The sequence below is a fragment of the Arvicola amphibius genome, chromosome 4 (genome assembly GCF_903992535.2).
Source record: "Arvicola amphibius chromosome 4, mArvAmp1.2, whole genome shotgun sequence".
Classification (NCBI taxonomy): domain Eukaryota; kingdom Metazoa; phylum Chordata; class Mammalia; order Rodentia; family Cricetidae; genus Arvicola; species Arvicola amphibius.
Genome location: NC_052050.1, coordinates 35,747,682 through 35,762,921, shown reverse-complemented (window position 1 = coordinate 35,762,921; position 15,240 = coordinate 35,747,682). Strand labels below are relative to the sequence as shown.

General features: G+C 41.1%; 1 protein-coding gene and 1 pseudogene across 7 annotated transcripts in view; both read left to right on the top strand.

The window, feature by feature from the left end:
• The window catches only part of Bcas3 (BCAS3 microtubule associated cell migration factor), a 485,118-nt gene that overhangs the window by 140,744 nt on the left and 329,134 nt on the right, over nucleotides 1–15,240 (top strand). For all 7 annotated transcript variants that reach the window (XM_042055034.1, XM_042055036.1, XM_042055035.1 and 4 more), the window contains exon 14: nucleotides 6,898–7,031. In XM_042055034.1, the coding sequence (XP_041910968.1) occupies nucleotides 6,898–7,031 (134 nt within the window). The remainder of the gene's footprint in view (nucleotides 1–6,897; nucleotides 7,032–15,240) is intronic.
• Nucleotides 4,688–4,836, top strand: LOC119813894 (annotated as a pseudogene).

The window sequence follows — 15,240 nt, the reverse complement described above, 5'->3', positions numbered from 1 at the left end:
TTGCTTTGTAGACCATGTTCCAGCACCCTGTCTGCTGATAATAATTTTATATGGAGTTTCAAAGAATATGAGATTAGTCAATCATGTAAAAGACAAATAAAGACCTGAACTACATAAATTTATAGTACATAAGAAAGGACTGTATGGTTAAACAGAGACATATTGGATTGGAATAGAAACTGTTGAATTTTAGGAAAAATATAAATTAATTCATTAGGGCAAGTATAATGTCCTTATTGAATGTGGATGGTAAAACAGAATATTCCTTCAACTAAAAACATATACAATTAACTTAAAAAGGATCATAGACTTTAAAATCTAAAACTGTGAAACTTCATACACCTTGACTTTGAGATAGGGTAAAAATGCCTCTCACTATTGGAAAGTTGACTCCATCAAAATTAAATGTTTTTTGGAAAATATTTGCGGCAAAGGAATCCTGTCACACCTGATGTCAGCAGCAGCTCACTGTTGCCTCTGTCCGACTCCAGTCCCGGGGGTCCAGTCCCTCACGTGGACGCCAGGGCTGCTGCACTCGTGTGCCCGCCCCCTAGACATGTAGTTGAAACAATAAAATGTTTTAAACAAATAAAGACAGAGATTTAAAAGAAAATTCTATTAAAAATTTATGATGTAAATGTCTGCGGAATGGGTCAATATGCAAATTAAAGCCGGGAGCCATCACAAAACACCCACCTAATGATTACAGTTTAAAGATACACAATGGTTAAGATTGGTAAGCATGTGGGCAATGTAAGATGATTATCATTTTTAAAATGAATTTCAAAACTCCACTTGTTTTACATTATCACCTCAGAGAAATAAAACAGCCACACAGAAAGTAGTGTTGAATACTGAATAAATAGCAGTTTAAATGGGAACCCCTGAAGAATGTCTATAGAAATGGTAGCATCTTGTATCCTGTAATATAAACAATTGAACAAATTCTGTTCTTCCTGGTAAATAGGACCAGAAAACCCGTGTGAGCCCCTGGACAGTCCTTTTGTCTCAGTTCTAAAGCAGGCGGTATGAACCCCATTACAGGAAGGCAGTCTGTGAGTAGCACTGGATGAGGGGCAGGGACAGGTGACAGCTGTACACATAAGGATATGTCTCTGAGGTCTCTATCTTTTTTTAAATAATAACTGTGTTGATATTAGATTCATCAAAATGAGCACATAAAACAAAATCATTGCATATAAATTGTATATTAATAAAACTTAAGAAATTCAATTTTTTTCTGACATATAATAAAAATATACTTGAACATTTGGAAAAATTAGAACATTTATAAACATATACCTAAATATGATAAAAGCATATTAAATTTCCTAAATGGTAACATAAGCCTATTGGAGATAATAATATTATAGTAATTATTTTTGGAGCTGAGATAGGCTCTTGTTTTGTAGCTGAGGCTGGCCTTGATCTCTCTATTATTATTATTATTATTATTATTATTATTATTATTATTATTTGGTTTTTCTAGACAGGGCCTGATCTTGGTTGCCTGACCTGGAGCTAGCTCTCATAGACCAGGCTGGCCTTAAACTCACAGAGATCCTCTGCCTCCCAAGTGCTGGGATTAAAGGCTGGAGCCACCACCACCGCCTGGCATGGCTTTGATCTCTTGATATTGCACCCTCAGCTGGAGTGTTGAGATTAGATTAGTGTTGCTTATTGGTAAAATCTTTTGGTAAATACCAGCACTTGGGAGCCAAAGACTGGAGGATCTCTGTGAGTTCAAGGCCAGTCTTGTCTACAGAGTGAGTTCCAGGACAGCTAGGCCCACACAGAGAAACCCTGTATTAGAAAACAAAACAAACAAACAGAAATCATGGGAGAGAGCCAGAGGAACTAATATAATCCTAAAAATCGCAGAATTTTACAAGGGAATGAAATCAAAACTATTTCATTTTATTCTCTAACTGCTAAAGAGGCAGGATCCTGGATCTAATTTAATGCATGTGTGTAATATTATCTATTTAATTTGAACTATGTTGGTTACAGATATAGACAACTCTAGGAAGGCGTCAAATCAATCATCTCTGTTTTACTTAGCTCTCTTCACTTCATTGTTTCTTACAGGATGTTTTGTAGTGTGTTTTATAAAGATTTATATTCTGGACTCCTAAATCGGAAGAATACATTGAGTTTGATTATCTGTTTCTTTAAAAAGCCTACGAAACATGCTTCTATACTTACGGAAGAAACTGATGCTTCTGGCCCATTGCAGAGAGCTTGCACAGTGTGTGGGACCCCCCCCCCCCACGAATGAATGAATGAGTAAATAAATGAATGAATGAATGAATGAATAAATAAATAAATAAATAAATAAATAGATGGAGCGAGCCTCCAAACTAACCAGGAAAACAATATGACTCAGGGAGAGAAATCGCGAGTATGGGTTAGTATAGAAATGGATGCTGCCTGCTGGTAGTGACTGGTAGTGGCGCACGCCTTTAATCCTATCACTGGGGAGGCAGAGGCAGTTGGATTTCTGTGAGTGTGAGGTCAGCCTGGTCTACAGAGCAAGGTTCACAACAGCCAAGGCTACATAGGAAGAGCACGTTGAGAAATGGCTGCTGTGTACATGGGCCCTTGAGCTTTGAGAGCGTAGTTGTTATGTGCCTGTGTTCAATTAGTCGATTTTAATACCCACAATGTTAGTAAAAGTTTTATGGAGTCTGAGCTGGTTAAAGATTTCTATCAATACTGAGATTGTATTTCTTTGCTTTTGTTTTTTCCAAATTTGGCTGTATACCATTGTAAGTTTGCAATTATGCAAGTATTGATCAGAAATAATATCTTGTCAGAATTAATGGTAAAATATAGACTTTTTAAATGAGCGCTACAGTATGACTTCTGCAAAGACTTCTTTCTGACCCTGCTGGGTGTACTGTGCCTCTTTTTGGAAGAGAGTGTGAGTATCTCGTAATTTGTCTTTCGATTTCCATGCATGTACATGATAAAGAACCACGCAATTAGATAGGTGTTATAAATAGGATATGTGAAAAAAAGAAAAATCGTGTTTCCAAGATTTTATAGTTTCTGCTCAGTGCTGTTTTGCTAGTCTTTAATTTCACTCTTTGGTCTAACCAGCTGACGCCCAGTTGAAAAGACTTATGTTCTGATGAAGCCACAGCAGCCTTAATGTTCATTCTGCAGCTACCTCAGATTCTGGAGAACACCGTGTACCATCAGCAGCTCCATCCCCACCTCCAACACTAAAGCTCATCTATCAAACTTGAGGCTGAGAGTGAGGGAGAGGAAGCTTCCAGATAAACACACAGCAGCGCCTAAACAGCTAATCACTCTGGGCTTCCGCTTCCAGGCCCTATAATTAGAAGCCCGTCTTTTCCTTGTATTCCCAGATGACGCAAATGCTTTTTGTGGCTTGGCACCTCGTTTGGGGCGTGGGTTTAGTTTATGGCCAGGCCAGCGTCTGGTTTAGTCTTCTGATGCCGCATAAATAGTTCCGAAGCCACAGTCTATTCTGCATGACTTTTCCTTTTATGTATATGTGCTTTTAAACTTGTTTTCTAGAAGAGAAGCGCTTGCTGTTTCCTTTGCAGAATGTATGTGAAAGCGGAAATGGTGAATTAAAGAAAGCACCTGACTCTGCAGACTTACACTAGCTCTTCCTTTCCTCGCTGCCTTTTATGCTTTTATAGTTGAAAAGTTTTGTGATTCATGTAAACTCATTTATGGGTTATGAAGCCAAATTATCTTGGAGAAATGGAAGAGGGTAGCATCTGAGATAGGCACATATATGTATGTACAGGTCTTGACACACATGTTAAAGGCTGTTGCCCTACAGGTTGGAGTGGTTGACATAGGAACAACTAGACAGATCAGTGTTGAAAAATGCTCATGTGTGATTGCCATTCACGTGTAGAACAGTAGTGGCCTTGATTTAATCAGCTTTTCATTTAAATGCTCCTTTTGAGTAGAATGCTGTTTGGAAGAAAGTGTATTGATGATCATCTGTGTAAGTGTATATTTAGTATAAATAATAAGGTCCTCTTTTTTTTTCTTCCAACACTGTGATGTTTCTCTGTTTTTCAAGTGCCCTAAACTTTTGTGGGTTTTTTTTTGTGGAAAGATAGGATCGGATGATAGCCGTTGAGTTATGCTTACTAAAACTTACTGTAACTGAGCCAAAAGCAGGAGTAGGAAAAGCACGCCTTCAATAGAACACGTGGTTGTGACTAAGCATAGACACACATAGCTTGAGTCACAATAAGGAAGGAATGGGGAGTGTGTCAGTGACCTCCTGCCATCACTGGGTGCCTGGTGGGAGAGAAGCTACTATGTGTATTAACAAGTTATTACCCCTTATTAAATTACTTACAATAATTGGTTCTTTTCATCATCTAAAATGTATGTAGCCCAGAAAATTGGCATCTGAGACTCAGGGCATCACCGAGAGCTACATTTAACCAAGGAAGCTGCACACTCAGATGGACAGTATCCTCTGGTGTAGGTGAGGCCCTGACCTCCTGTGCTGCCCACTCAGCCCTTTCTTAGTATAAGACAGTAAAACACTTGACACAAAAATGCAAAGTGACAGACGCTGGAAGCCTGGTGCATGCAGGACATGCTCCAGAACAGTCAGTTTATATCCCAAGGGCCCTCAGAACCATAACTTAAAGTCAGAGGCTAAGTAATTAAAAAGAAAGCTTTCTAACTTCCCTGGTAGGGAGAAACCATGATCACGAGGGTGGTTTTCTTCTATTGTATCATACGTCTGCCGACCTCTCAGTTTCCTCCGTTATGGGAAGCTCAACTGCACAGTTTGTGGGAGCTGGGAACTGTGCTCACCATCGTTTCTAGCAATTACAAAATCATTCTAAAGAGCTGGGCTGTGGTGGTGTGAGCCTTTAATCCCAGCACTCCGTGTCCTTATTCTGAAATAATATGTGCTGTGGATAGGCAGAGGCAGATTAATCTCTGGTTTTTTGGACTGCCTGGTCTACAGAGTGAGTTCTAGGATAGCCAAGACAACAGAGAAACCCTGTCTCAAAAAACTAATAGTAGTAGTAGTAATAATAAGGAATCCAAAATAGAAAAAAAGAAGTATGTATGAGTACATACATAAAGCCAAACATAGGAAAAAAGTAAAGAGACAAGCAGATTCATTCATTAACCCCACTGATAAATGTCCTAAGTTAGAAAGGAGTACATGAAATAATTAAAGTCATTGGGTCATAATCTGAAAAAGCAGCGTGCGATAGGTTTTGTTTTTACTCCCAGGCAGGAAGATCATATTTCAGGTTCAAGTATCAATTAATATAGGACCTCTATACATGAAGGAATATTATTCAGAAAGAAGAACAACATCTTGATATTTGAAGTAGCCAGACACGGAAGCACACAGATCACACATGTGGAATCTACAGACCCCTGTGCATTGATTGTCAGCACAGGGAGGTCTGGTGTACTGAGACCGCAGTATAACTGCAGATGGCAGTACCGTGCCGCATGTTCAGGACGTACATGTGAATCTTCACCATGAGGAAAGGCCGAAAGATCAAGAGTGGAACGTGGTTTAATCATACAATATATTCCTGTGTCTAACCACTCAGCCTTTCTCTGCTAGATGTTCTGTGTTCACTTAAAGTAAGTTTAATTTTAGAAAGACAGTAGCCTTGATTACTAATCTATTTTTTTCATGTTGGAGATTTAACCCAAAGCCTTATATGTGCGAAGCAGTAACTCTGTAGATATAGTTTAATTCCCCAAGCTATTACACACAAGAAACATGTTTACAATGTTTACAATAACCTTTTTTACATTGTTCCTTTGGCTGTGGAAACTGGATAAATGTGTTATTTCAACAAATATCATGCCTGGGTAGAGATCATTTTTACTTTATTAATTTTTAGAATTACACTTGTGTGTGTGTGTGTGTGTGTGTGTGAATGCAGGTGAGTGTGTGCATGTGTTTATAGATGATCAGAGAACAATTTGTGGGAGTTGGGTCTCTCCTTCTACCTTGTGGGTCCCTGATTCAAATTGGAGTTACCAGGTTTGGCAGCAAGAACCTTGACCTGATAATCCTTTCTGCCTACCCTAATGTTTAGTTAGTTGGTTTGTTTAGTTTGGGTTTGTTTAGTTTGGGTACAGGATCTCAGTTGTTTTCCGGGCTGGTCTTGATCTCTTGGGCGCCAATGATCCCCTGTCCCCGTCTCTCACCTAGCTGGGAGGAGAAATGTGTAGCAATCTAACTGAGCAAAGACTAATTTTAAATGAGTACATTCCATGAGGGTCTTAGTAATTTGATCAGTGTATGTTGGAACTTAATGGGGTGGGTCAGTAAGCTCCGTGGTGGCACCTCGTTTCACATCAATTGTTCCTTTTTTAAATTGCACGTTCCATGCTTATGGAAGGCAGGAAGACGACATCGGCTACTATCCTTGGGGATATTGTTCACCTCCTTTGAGACGGGGTATCTTGTTGGCCTGAAGCTCATCACTTAGAATAGACCGACAGTTCCAGGGATTCTCCTGTTTCTATGTCTTCAGTGCTGTACCGCCAGACCAGGCATTTTTACTTGAATTCCAGGGACTGAACTCAGATTCTCATTCAGGCAAAACAGCTTTCTTCCCAACGCTCATACATGTTCTGACAATTGCTGTGAACGCTGTACGTTCTGTATGTAAAATTTTTTCCTCTGCTCACATAAAGACATCCTACTCCTTCTGCCTAGTGGTTGCGCTCTGTTGGTGTTGGTGTGACGTTCATAGAGAGAGTGTGCTTTATTTTAAGTCTTTTATTCCATAACCTTATTTCCTTTTCTTTTTTCATAATACTTAATATTACGTGTTGTTCTGTAAGTATCTTAACCACACACATAATCATTTTTATTTTTATCCTTTGCTTTTTATCTTCCAGGAATGCTTTTAGTCACAACAGACACTCTTGGCCATGACTTTCATGTCTTCCAAATTCTGACTCATCCTTGGTCGTCATCTCAGAGTGCTGTCCATCATCTGTATACTCTTCACAGGGGAGAAACCGAAGCCAAAGTAAGTTGTGTATTCTTCCCGGAGTGATTTCTCTGCGTAATATGGCATTCAAGATAATTGTAGATTCATATCAATTTGGAGATTTGTATTTATGAGAAAACAATATTCTCTGTGCTAGAATGAGTTCTAATAAATTAAGATACCTCATTTTGTCCTAATGCATACCTAAGAAAGTACCCACCTTGTTAAGAATGTTGTTGAGTACTGGAGAAATGGATTAGTAGTTGAGGTCACTTGCTGTTCTTCCAGAGGACCCAAGATCAGATCCTAGAACCTGCATCAGGCAGCTCCTCACACCTCCTGCATCATCAGGCAGCTCACACCTCCTGCATCATCAGGCAGCACTCAACCTGCTACATCAAGCCTCCTTCAGCCACAAGTCTAGAAAATCCAGGAGAACTATTGTTCTCTTCAATTTCCTATGGGCATGTGCACACATGTGATATTCACACACATACATACTAATAAATAACAAAATTATCTTTTAAAAAATATTGACTGGGCTGGAGTGATGACTCAGTGGTTAAGAGCACTGACTGTTCTTCCAGAGGTCCTGAGTTCAATTCCCAGCAACCACATGGTGGCTCACAATCGTCTATAATGGGATCTAATGGCATACATGCAGACAGAGCACTCATAATTAAAAAGTATACACAAAGAAATTTTTTTTAAAAAAGAAAAGCCTAGATTAAAAAAAGAAAGCATTAACAGTTGAGAAGACATTTTGTCCTTCTTGCATTTTAACACTCTTTGTTGCTACAAATGAAACCCTGCTTTCAGTTGATCTCTGTTTCTGAGGACCTTCTGCTAGACTTTGTTTTGTTTTATGTCAGTTGACCATACTGTAAATAGGAACTTTGCTTGGTTTTCCTTCTCCCTCCCTCCCTCCCTCCCTCCCTCCCTCCCTCCCTCCCTCCCTCCCTCCCTCCCTCCCTCCCTTCCTCCCTCCCTTCCTCCCTGCTTCCCTCCCTCCCTCTCTCTTTTCTTCCCTGCTTCCCTCCCTCCCTCCTTTCCTCTCTTTTTCCACTTTCCTCCGAGCCCCCCTCCTTTCCTTCTGTTGCCCTTCTTTTCTTTTCTAGACAGGTTTTATTTATTTACTTGTTTGTTTGTTTATTTTAAGCTTTGGAACCTGTCCTGGAATTTGCTCTGTACATCAGGCTGGCCTCAAACTCACAGAGATCCGCCTACCTCTGCCTCCCAAGTGCTTGAGATTAAAGGTGTGTGCCACCACACCTGGCCATTTTGTTTGTTTTAAATATGTTTTGAGACAGGGTCTCTCGTTGCCCAGGTTGGTTTTGAGTTCACTGTGTAGCCAATGATAGCCTTGAGCTCCTGGCCCTCTTACTCCCTCTCCTCGGTGTTTGGATTGCAGTTGTCTGACAGCACAGTAGGCAGAGCCTAAATGTAGACATTTATGCATACAGCTATGCAAGCGTGAATTTTCACTACACTTTCCTTTACAGGATTTATTGGTTATTTTATCATGTGCTAGATGCGGAGCCTTACATGTATTTAGTTTTCATCATTATTGGCATCATCATGGTCTTCATTTGTTCCTTTTCTCCTCCTTCTTCCTCCTCCTCCCTTTTTGTCCCTTTTTCTCCCGTGCAGCATTCTATTCTAACATCACAGTGCACAGTGTCTATTTTACTTTTATTACTAGCCTGAAATCAGCATTGGGGATTTGTTTTCACAGAGCTGGTGGCTCTGCTCCTCCCAGCACACCACCACACATTGCTACGTGGTGGAATTTGTAATCGGATTTGTTGCTAGATATGGCAACAGTATCTGTGTTCTCAGGCTGGAGAGGTGAAGGCAAAAGGAACCAACTGGGGTTACATAATGATGTTTGAGACCAGTCAGTGAAACTCGGTATGGGGAATTTGGGAGACACAACTAAGCTTATTTTTTTATTATGGCAAACTATTTTAACTTTATAGTACTTGTCTGTCTCAATAAATAGTACGATTTTATTTTTAAAATATGTTGTACCTTATTGATTCCTGTATATTTTAGGCCCTTCACAAAGCCAGACACATTTTTCTTAGGTTTTTAATTATTTTTTTTTATTTTTAACTGGCCCAGTGGTCAAACTCAGTACCTCTTTGCCTGGCCAGCACTCTGCCTCAGAACTGCAGCCCAGCCCAGCTGTGGAAGACAGCACGGCCCAGAACCCATAGTGAACACATATTCACTCACACGAGCACATTTTCTTGTATAGCCATAAGAAGCCCTTAAAATACCAAGTAAAAATAATTCTGCCCTTTTAACTGTCAGTCCCCAGCTTAGTGCCATTAGCTGTCTCAGCAACTGGAACAAGGCTTTACCCCAGGAAAAGGAATGGCCTTATTTTTAGTCTAGTTCCTTCTGGAACAGTCCATTATTTTTTGGCTGTTTATGATTTAAGCACATTAAATGCTGCATCCCATTTCTTCTCTAGACTCTTCCTCAGTTTTCGTAGAGGTGTTGACGTTCTCATTTTCTTCTGTGAGGTAGAGTGTAGCTTTCACTGGTAACTTGGGTTGTGCTTTTGAGGTAAGCTCACCACATTCTTTGGAAGCCTCCTTCCTCCTGCCTCTGGGAATACAAACATGGAGCCTTGCTAATAATTTGATCAGGACACCAGTATATCTTTATGGTTTTCTTTATTCTTCAAAAGGCATGTATTTGTTCAGTAATTATTTTAGCATTCACAGTGGTCCAGATTTGGCAAGCTGGCACCCATTAACATGGCCTCAGATATAGCTCAGAAATGTCTTGAACTATCTCGGTCATGTTTGGAGCATTCTTTGATGCAGAACTGACTGCTTTTTGCCCGGCTTAGTTGCCTTTGCGTTGTGTTTTATGCAGCAGTATTATGTTAGATAGTTTTCTTATGTGTAGATTTCATATCTGTAGACACCGTTCATTTCCTTGTTCTCTTTTAAAAATGTATTTGCCTTGTAGGCATCCGCAAGTCTCAGCAAAACCATTAAGAGTTTGAATGTTTAAAGCGCTTGGCCCCTGTTTGCCTGGTTTTTATCAGTGCTATTTGTTTTTTAGCTTACCTGGAGGTTCAATGAGGAATAGCAGTCTTGTGTAAGGTTCCTTGTGACACTGAATCGCAGGGACCATGCCAGCATTGTTTTGTTGTAAAGGTTCGGTGTTGCCAACTGTATACCCATTTGTCAGGCAGGCAAATGGAATAGAACTATCTGCAACAATGTTGCTCCAGTACCTACCCTGTAAATTGGAATTTCTAAAAGTAAGCATAAATATAGAAGGACTTAAGTTGGTAACCATAAAATTAATCATTATAAGGTCCTGCCGAAAATTATTTTGAACTGATAAAATTTAATACCGATCATGAAATCTGTCTGGCACATGATTTATCTGGACATCTTTGAATACTTGAAAAATCATATTATTCTGAATTCTTCCAAGAACTCCAAGGGCACTTTAATCAGGCAAGGGAAGAAATAAAGAATATGGATCTAATTACGTTGAATTAAGTTGTTTTGTGGTCTTTGACTGGGGATATCCTCTGCATCTGACAGTAATTTTCCTCCTGAAGCACACATGCCGTGAGAAGAATGTCCTTGCTCCAGCAGCAGTACGAACCTCGCTGCTAGATCCCTCGCTGCTAGACTCCAGTGTGGCTGCTCAAGCCGTCTGCGCAGATCCCTTGCTAGCAGACTCTGCCGTGCCTCACGGTGCTCACTGCAGTCCTTTTCTAGTCCATTGGATACATAGCAATTTCATGTTTGAAACATGTAAATATTAATGTTTCCACAGACTTGCAAAGTAGTATGATTAATACCTTTTCTAGTTCTGAAGTGGAAATGAATCCAATTATTTATATTATTAGTTAAGACTATTTGTCCTTTGTGATAAAAATTATTTTTTAGTATCTGTATATTCCAAATACTGTGTACTTATGCTTATACTGATACAGACATGCCACTTTTTTTCCGTGATTTTTGGAACACATGGTAAGCTTATGCAGGGTTGGTTACGCCATTTTCTTCAACCTATCCCTCAAAACTCACTTTTATTAAGATATAGCTTACAAACTATCAAAGTGTGGAGTTCCCAGGGTCTCCTATATTCTCAGTGGTCTCGACCATCGCCTGTGCTTGGCTTTTGTGCCTTGCTTATCTCTGAACTCACACACTTTGTCGTAGCCATCTTTTTGCGTTCGCGCTTCTCCACCTTCCAGTGCACTTGAATGAGATAAACAGATTACTTTCCTTAAACTTCAGGTTAATTATCTAGAAAAGTAGGGGTCTTTTCTTATTTCCTTAGGTGTTACTGAGGACAGGGAGGAGGGACTCCCATTGTGCTTGATGTCTCCCTGAGTTAATGAGATAGTTTCAGCTCTGGAAGACTGAGGTCATAGATTCTGAGGACGGAGAACCAGAAGGAAGGAAACAGTAGAGGTCAGCGAGGACGGAGAATGTGGACGGAGTGTCCATCAGTGGGGAAGGATTGTATTGAAGGAAGACAGGATTGGTCTTTGCAAAAAATACAAATTACTCTTTTAAAAAAATGCACATAGTAAATTGTTTTAACAACATTGAAAGGTAAAAATTAGTTCATAAAAAGCAAGTCTAGTGACATAAGTCTTGAATTCCATTGACTCAGGAGGGCAAAACAGGAAGGTCCTAAGATCAAGGCCATCCTGGGCAAATTATTCAGACTCTGCCTTAAAAACTACAAAATGGCCGGGGAGTGGTGGCGCACACCTTTAATTCCAGCACTCTCAAGGCCAGCCTGGTCTACAGAGCAAGTTCAAGGACAGTCAGGACTGTTTCACAGAGAAATCCTGTTTCGAAAAACCAAATAATCATAATAATAATAATAATGTCAATTTCTCCCACTATCAAAATGTTAGTGAGATTCTTTTCCTGTAGCATTTGTCAGCTAGTTTTAAGACTTTATATACTTTACAATGTAGAAATGTTGCCGTCTACCCGATAGCAAGATTTACTGAATTTATGTGCATCAAGTGCCGTATAATGCTGGACTAAAATATCAGCACTCACGACGGAGAGGCAGGAGGATTACTGAAAGTTCAAGGCCTGCCTGGTCTTTATAGTGAATTCTGGGTCCACCAGTGATACACAGTGAGACCCTGTCTCATTACGCAACAAAATCATCTAGCCAAATAATTAGTGATTTTTCAGAGTTATAAGCTTTATACTCAGGTGCTTGTTGACTAAGAAAACTCACTCAGGAATGATGGGCAAGCATGAACCCATAACCATAAAGCTTTTTAAATGATACTAAAGAAACTAATGTTCCTTAGGTTTGGCACGGTTTTTTAAAAATAAGACACTAATAGCAAAATCCATTAAAGTATGCAATTTATAAATTTTGGCTCATCAGAGTGAAACATTTCACCCTTTGAAAGAAACCATTAAGAGAAAAAATGAAGAGACAGAAGCTGTCTTGCATCCACAACTCTATTTAAGAACAATCGGCTAGTCTAGTTGACCAGTGTTGTGGTTACTTTGCGTGTAGCCCTGACAAAACTCTGACAAAAGCAGCCTGAGGAAGGGAGGCTTTGTTTTGGCTTCCAGCTCTGGGGTATGCAGTCCATCGTGCTGGGAAAGGTGTGGGCTCGGGAGATGGAGGCAGCCTGTCCTTGTCCACAGACAGAAAGCAGTGAGCAATGAATGTTTGTGCTCAACTTAACATTCTTCACTAAATCATTGTGTCTGTGTGTGTGCACGCGCATATGTGTGTGTATGTGTGTGTGTAATGATGGGAACAGCGGGCTGCGTTCCCTCCTGGCTCCCATCCGCCTGGCTAGCTTTACACCCAAAATAACAACACACAAATTGTATTCTTTTAAACACTGCCTGGCCCATTAGCGCTAGCCTCTTACTGGCTAACTCTCACATCTTGCTTAACCCATTTCTAATAATCCGTGTAGCACAACGAGGTGGTGGTTTACCAGAAAGATTCTAACCTACGTCCATCTTGGGCCAGAGCTTTTTGGCGACTGCCTGAGGCAGGCCTGCCCGCAGCTCCTTCTACATGTGTGTGTGTTTTGTGGCAATCAGATGAGTTTTCTCCTTCGATTTGTGTTTCTCCATCAGGGTTGTGCCTTAATCTGCCAACCCTCAGTCCTTGAAACCATATTGATGTTTGTGAGGTGACCACAAGCTCTAGATCCCCTGGCCCTCACCTCTGGTGTTTTGTGATTACAAGATGTTTGCTACCCTGTTCATACCTTGCAAATTGCCTTCCCCCAAAATTCAAATTTGAGATATGATCGAGGTGGCACAATGCACATTTGGGTGGAGCTCCCGGTGCCTGCCAGCATCCCTGATGTGCAGGTGCCTCTAACCAACTCTGTCTCTGTTGTCACTGTGAGTCTTCCTCCCTCATCTGTTTTGTCTCCCCTCTCAGTTTTGTATATGGATTCAATTTATTGAACATAACGGACATTTCTGCTTATATCCTTGCTCTTAGACTCGCTCATCCATTGTGTTAAGCAAGAGTATTCGTAGACAATACATAAATGAATGGGCATGCTTAGCCCACAGGACACTGTTAGTCTCTCAGAGTAAAATAGGCGAGATGCGTTTCCTTTATTCCTCTGTGCTGGTTGCTGTTTACATCAGTCTTCCTGACTTCCTGGGGTTAACTCTCCTGACTGAGGGGACTTAACAAAGCCATCCATGAGCACCGGAGAGTTGTTCAGTGCGTCAAGGGGCTGCTGAACCCAAGGCAGGGTTTTATGTAGCAGAAGGATAATGTAGGCTGCCAGGACCTTGCGATCACCCATTCCCCTCTGGACCTTCCATCCCATTTGGTTTTCTTCTTCAAGTTCACCCATCCAGAAGTAGAACTGGATGGTCTCTGGCCTCCTTGGGGCCTTTAAAAGCGGATGTACTTGGCTGCTCTGTCAGGCAGGTGGCGATGTTGCGCTGGGATAGCACACCATGTTTCAGCCGCCTTAACCTCAACCACACTCTTTGGAGTCGCTGTTGGTCCTGATGGACAGCACAGGAAAGACCTGGAAGCCTGGTAGGTGGTTGGTTGTGAAACTGTCCTCAGTGACGGTGGTGGAGATGTCTGAAACCAGCATTTAATCCAGTTCAATCTTCCTGGGTGTTGTGTGGCTGGCCAGCCATCCCGCTCGTTCACACACCCGTCTGGGTCCCCTAGAGAAACATGGAATAGCACATTCAGTGTGAGCCTTAGCCCTTTTCCCAGTCACAGTTGAAGTGAGGTGACAGCAGCCACTCTCGTGGTGGCAACCGAGTCAAACTTGTGGACTGGTGAGTCTTTGGCCTCAGATCCACAGCTCCAGGATGCTGTGGTGGGGTCCAGGGAACGTACATGCGCAGCTGGATTCTCCTTCTCTTCATAGAGTCCGCTCCCCCAACACAGTCAAGTCTCACCCTCAGTCTTCCGCGTTTCTGTCTGCACCTCTGTCACCTCTGCACTCTGCCTTGGCAACAGGAACCTGGTATATTGCGGACGCGTTCAGTTTCCACCAGTCTCTTTTAGATAAATCAGATTTAGGTGCATTCATTTTTGTGAATGTGTGTGCGCTAAATTTTGTGGGTTTTTTTGTATGTGTAGTTAGCGTGTATCACCAATTTCAAAATACTGATCTCGTTCCTTCGTATCACTTTTATTTGCAGTCTTCCCTCCCATAGTTTGTGGGAACACTCACTTTTAAAGGACATTTGGGATCTTTTCTAGAACTTGTTGTGTTTAAGACAGGGTCTCCTGTAGCCCAGGCTAGCCTTGAACTCTTAATTGTCTGGCCTCTGCCTTGTGCCACCACACCTGTCTTACTTCAACTTTCTCTCTCTCCCCCATACGTAGAGCTGGGTAGCCCTAGTTGTCTTAGAACTCACCATGTAGGCCTGGCTTGCCTCTGCCTCTGCCTCTGCTGGAATTAAAGTCAACTTTTTAATTCTAGTTATATATTTGTTGAATGAGCACATACGTTTGTGCATGTATGCGTGTGTGTGTATTTCTGTTTGTGTTCACATGCGTGCACGACTGTCTCACAGCCCTTGTTTCTGCTTCTGATGAAAACAGATGCATTATCTTTTTCTTCAGCAATGTAGGCATTCTTAAAAGATGATCTGTAAGGCAAGTTTTCTGGAATTTTTTCTCATTATCCTGTCTGTCTCTTACTCTTTTCACACTTAGGTCACAGGAGAGAACTTAGTGACACAGCGCAGATTACTGACAGCCTGTT